Raw genomic sequence first — 6000 nt, forward strand, 5'->3', positions numbered from 1 at the left:
AAAGTTTTTCACTTGTTCTGTGGTTGTGAAAACAATTATATCTCAAAAACTCATGCATTATCCTCCCTCAATACTGCCATATTTTGGAGTTCCTGTAACACAGGCAGAATCCCAGTGTAATAAATTGAGAATAATATTTTTTTTATTTTCAGAAATGGTTCACATAAGACATTTACCAAATAATTTAAAAGGAACCTGTCAGGTACAATATGCACCCAGAATCACAAGCAGTTCTGGCTGCATATTTCTAATCCGTGCCTAACTTTTCCAGCATCGATAAAGAGATCTTTAGAAAAAGTATCTCTAAAGATCCTATATGATATGTTAATGAGGCCAGGGAAGGGCGTTAGTTTCCTTGGCTACTCAGCCCCCATAGCATGTAAGCACACCCACAGGTGCGTGCTAACATGCTAATGAATGTGCAGCGTTAGAGGATGGTCATGCTCACCTCTCTGCTGCCACCACGCCTAACTCCTGGATTTTGGCTCAGTGCGCATGATCCCGGACTTTTGGTTATGCGCACAACACGAGTTTGAAGCCAGGACGCATACACCCGGCTTCATAGTGTGTATGACCGAAAGTCCGGGATTACGCGCTCTGAGCCAAAATCCAGGAGTCGAGAGTGGAGGCAGCAGAGGTGAGCGCGACCATCCTCTGATGCTGCGCATTCATTAGCATGTTAGTATGCCCACAGGTGCATGTTAACATGCTAAGGGCGCTGACTAGCCAAGGGAAGTAACGCCTTTGTAACTAGTCCCTGGCCTCATTAGCATAATTATTAGCAATAATTTTTCTAAAAATCTCTATCTATGCTACTAGATGCTGGAACAGTTAGGGAGGGAATAGCAACATGCACGCAGAACTGCTCGTGGTTCTTAGTGCATATTGCACCTCACAGGTTAATTTTAAAGCTATTTGGTACAGTAAAGTATACTATCATGAATATTTTCTCAAGTAATCAATCTACATATCTTAAAACAATTGTACTTTACTTAGCAGACCAGCAGAGCTTGGTAGGCTAACTTCACATTACATTTGTTGTCTCCATTAGAGGCTTCCATATGAAGCCTGGAATGACACAATATCCTAAGGAGTTATTGAGTAAATGAGGCAAACGGAGTCCAAAATCTTTAACCTTAGACTCTGTTTGGCCCTTTTTTTCCTGGGATGTCTGTTTTTTATACCAGACACAATACCACAACAGAGTATGCTCTAGAAGAAGGAAACCACTACCAAATAAAGTTGTTGACTTTGAACTCCATTTGCCTAATTACTCTCAATGGCTCTATCAGAGCACCATTTGAATCCAGTTTTTCTGGATTTCTTATGGAAGCACCTGATGGAGACAACAAATGAGGCAGAAATTTAATGTAAAATTGACTAAAGGCTACTTTACACACTGCGATATCGGTCCCGATATCGCTAGTGTGGGTACCCGCCCCCATCTGTTACGCGACACGGGCATATCGCTGCCCGTGCCGCACAACATCGCCCACAGCCGTCACACATACTTACCTGTCCGGCGACGTCGCTGTGACCGGCGAACCGCCTCCTTTCTAAGGGGGCGGTCCGTGCGGCGTCACAGCGACGTCACTGAAACGTCACTGAACCGCCGCCCAATAGCAGCGGAGGGGCGGAGATGAGCGGGACGTAACATCCCGCCCACCTCCTTCCTTCCGCATAGCAGCCGGGAGGCAGGTAAGGGGAGCTTCCTCGTTCCTGCGGCGTCACACGCAGCGATGTGTGCTGCCGCAGGAACGAGGAACAAACTCATTACTGCTGCAGTAACGAGATTTGAGAATGGACCCCCGTGTCGCCGATTAGCGATTTTGCACGTTTTTGTAACGATGCAAAATCGCTTATCGGTGTCACACGCAACGGCATCGCTAATGCGGCCGGATGTGCGTCACGAATTCTGTGACCCCAACGACTCCACATTAGCGATGTCGTAGCGTGTAAAGCCCGCTTTAGCCAACTTAATGAGCTATAATCCCAAAATATGACACTTTACCTAGTAAGACGACACATACATGGAACATTATTGGTTTGCTGAGGTGAAAATTCCGGTCAGCCTCATTACCAAATTCAAGAAAACTATGAAATATTTTGTGCTACAATTATGGGTTTCATCCCAATTAGTAGATGGTGGCTGACACAAAAAGGAATCATGTACCGCATTTTTCAGACTATTAGACGCACAGTTTTCCCCCAAAATTTGGAAGGAAAGTGGGCGGTGCGTCTTATAGTCTGGATGTGCCTGGCTTGCTGTGAGGGAAGCAGCCTTGGAGGAGCGAGCGAGCGAGCAAGACCAGGGTCGCAGCCACTGGAAGTTAGAAGCAAGGGCAAACACACATGCCCCCTATTGAAGAAAATGAATATTCACTGCTCCCCACTCCCATAATAAATGGTGCGTCATATAGTCCAAAAAATATGGTAACTGGTTATCAAACTACACCAGAACTACACAATATTACATAGATTCAACCTCCCAGCAATTAGTTGTCATGCTGTATTGCTTAATAATGAGTGGGATTATCATAAAGAGAAAGTAATATAAAAAAGTAATTCTGCAATTGCGTTTTGTTTTCTTCCCAAGTTATGCTATAATTGTAATTCACAAGCTTTTATATGATACAATATGTCAATATGTATGAGATATCATAAGGGTAAAATATTCCTTTAAATTTTCAGACCTGGACCTGTGGAACCTTTGGAGTACATGACTAGTCCACGAGCAATGTACAAAGATAGAGAACCACCATACTACTATGATGTGGCATCTACAAGCACCAAAGGTACCTATCCCAGAACCCAGACGCATCAAGAAGACAACTATCGGTTTCCTCCCTATCATCCACCGTCAGCCAAGGGTCCTCTAAGACAAGATGTGCCACCTTCCCCACCTCAACCACACAGATTACCAGGCTATGGTACTGGAGGAAGGTCAGGTCAGGATCGGTCCCAGTATAGAACCCAAGATCCAAGGCAGAAGAAGCCCATGACTGCAGCTGTATAGACTGAAACTGCAAATTGATATGTCCGAAGGAAAAAAAACATTACTTATCTGTCACATGTATGAATATAACCAATATTATGCTGCTGAATATTCAAATTCCAAGACAATTGAATGGTACGTGAGATGCCTTCTGTAAAGCAATAACTATACCAGAAGTGCTTTAAGTCTACTATGTTTTAGGAATATAGATTATAACCACATGTACTGTACAGTTTTCAGCTTTTCAATTTCCTGACTATGAAGGAATTTTAGAAATTTGTTTTACATTTGGTTGTGTGGCATCCGCAGGTGGTCATAACATCCATATTGAAGTAACAATTCTGGAATGGAACATACTGTAATTGAAAATGACTAACATGACTGTCTGGTGATACAGGGGAAAGCATGTTTGTATTATATATGCCACATACCTGATCTCCAGGTGATTACAATATAAGAAAAAAATCTATTTTTTACATTTAGTCTAACTTTTTCTATTTTTATATGGTACTTAATTCTATGTATATCCCTTTGGCTGTCTTTTCCAAAACATATACAGTTATATGAAAAATTTTGGGCACCCCTATTAATGTTAACCTTTTTTCTTTATAACAATTTGGGTTTTTGCAACAACTATTTCAGTTTCATATATCTAATAACTGATGGACTGAGTAATATTTCTGGATTGAAATGAGGTTTATTGTACTAACAGAAAATGTGCAATCCGCATTTAAACAAAATTTGACCGGTGAAAAAGTATGGGCACCTCAACATAAAAGTGACATTAATATTTTGTAGATTCTCCTTTTGCAAAAATAACAGCCTCTAGTCGCTTCCTGTAGCTTTTAATGAGTTCCTGGATGAAGGTATATTTGACCATTCCTGTTTACAAACCAATTCCAGTTCAGTTAAGTTTGACGGTCGCCGAGCATTGACAGCACGCTTCAAATCATCCCACAGATTTTCAATGATATTCAGGTCTGGGGACTGGGATGGCCATTCCAGAACATTGTAATTGTTCCTCTGCATGAATGCCTGAGTAGATTTGGAGCGGTGTTTTGGATCATTGTCTTGCTGAAATATCCCTCCCCTGTACAACTATGTTGAATAATCTTTGTTTTCAGATCATTTGAGAGTTGTTTTGAGGAGCCCATGATGCCACTCTTCATAGCATAGGAGATTCAAATAGGAGAACAACTTGTGGCCACCTTAAATACCTTTTCTCATGATTGGATACACCTGCCTATGAAGTTCAAAGCTCAATGAGGTTAAAAAATCAATTTAGTGCTTTAGTAAGTCAGTAAAAAGTAGTTAGGAGTGTTCAAATCAAGAAATTGATAAGGGTGCCCATACGTTTGCACCGGATAAATTTTGTTTAAATGCGGATTGCACATTTTCTGTTAGTACAATAAACCTCATTTCAATCCAGAAATATTACTCAGTCCATCATTTATTAGATATATGAAACTGAAAAAGCTGTTGCAAAAACCCAAATTGTTATAAAGAAAAAAGTTTAACATTAATAGGGGTGCCCAAACTTTTTCATATGACTGTACATCTACATTTTGTAAGTTGTAGTGTGCATAAGTCATTGTAGCATATTACTCTTATTTGTATGTTTTTTTGTACTTTTCTGCTTACTATTTTCCATTTGAGCTCAATAGACCACTAGAATCTGACTGTGTACTAACAGGCCAATAGTAGACTACCTCTGGGATGCAGGACAACTTTCCTGCTCCAAGTGGATTTTTGTTTTATGTTGATCACATTATATGAATAAATAAATGTTGATTTTAAACATTACATTTTGTTATCTGCTTTAGTTCTCTCACATATAATGTGTCATGCTAGATTGATTTGTATAGTTCTCTTCTCTGATGCAAATGCAGCATTTTAACATATCACTAACTCTGCCTACTACCCAGGGGTAATTGTTTTTTAGCACTTGCACTTAGTGCATAAGCTTTACCACTGTAGGAGTCCCACTTTTTTTCAATTGTCAAAAAAATTACTTTGAGGCCCGCCTCTACATGTCTTTCATGTTATATTGCAATCCCTCCTACAATTTTTTTCTAGGCCTTGCACTTAGTGTATAGGTTTTACCACTGTAGGAGTGCCACTCTTTTTAAAATTGTCGAAAAATGTATTTTGAGGCCTTCCTCTACATGTTTTCCAGGGTGTAATGTAATCCCTCCTTTAAATATGGTGAAATACGGTGAGAGATGGCCTGACTACTAAGACTATGTTTACATGTTGCATTTTTGTACCCTTTTTTTTCCCTGAGATTTATCCTAATTAAAGGCTGATTTTTACAGTACCTGCAAAAGTCTAGGAGATTTTATAAATTTAACACTAGAACTACTGGACTCGTGACACCTATATAGAAATACATGGTGCAAAGTAGTCAAAATGACTACCTCAGTAGTTCTAGTGTTAATGTACACGATTGTTTTTTTCTTGACTGAAATGGAATTATTCTGTGTTTTTGAAAGAAGCAGTATATTTATTCTTTTAGCATTTTACCAGCATTTTTTTCAATATTAAAAGCAATTAGAAAGTTAAAAAATGCAGCAAAAACGCGATGTGTAAATATAGCGAAAGGGGTGTTTTTTTCTATTTTTTTAATTTGCCTTGTATACATGTCATTATTCAGGAAAGAATGTTCACTAACATTTTTTCCTGAAAAATCCATTTTATCTTCAATTTTGTATCTTTTGTTGTCAGTCTGTAAAAGTGGCGTAATACTTTGACAAAATTGTTTCCATCAGTAACTTGGGAGGCAGTGATACTTCCAGGCGTCTTCTCCATGCTGTTCCCATTCCATTGGAGTGATGTTTCCATCCATTTTAGTGATTTTACTGCCCCCCTGAACTCCTCAGAGGGCCTGCCTAAAAAATGCTCTCGCTTCCCATTGACTTTCATTATACTCATTACTTGAGTCAAATGCGTCCAAGCATCTGACTTTGAGTAACGGGCACTCAAGCATTTTAGTGCTTGCTCCTCAC

The 6000-nt window shown here is 39.7% G+C and overlaps 1 protein-coding gene across 2 annotated transcripts in view; it reads left to right on the top strand.

Annotated features, from left to right (window-relative positions):
- PARD3B (par-3 family cell polarity regulator beta) overlaps positions 1 to 3610 on the top strand; it is a 1965757-nt gene extending 1962147 nt beyond the window's left edge. For both annotated transcript variants that reach the window (XM_075317687.1, XM_075317688.1), the window contains exon 23: positions 2692 to 3610. In XM_075317687.1, coding sequence (XP_075173802.1) covers positions 2692 to 3016 — 325 coding nt within the window. In that variant the 3' untranslated portion in view covers positions 3017 to 3610. The remainder of the gene's footprint in view (positions 1 to 2691) is intronic.
- Positions 3611 to 6000: the final 2390 nt, after the last annotated feature.

The sequence above is a fragment of the Anomaloglossus baeobatrachus genome, chromosome 7 (genome assembly GCF_048569485.1).
Source record: "Anomaloglossus baeobatrachus isolate aAnoBae1 chromosome 7, aAnoBae1.hap1, whole genome shotgun sequence".
NCBI lineage: Eukaryota > Metazoa > Chordata > Amphibia > Anura > Aromobatidae > Anomaloglossus > Anomaloglossus baeobatrachus.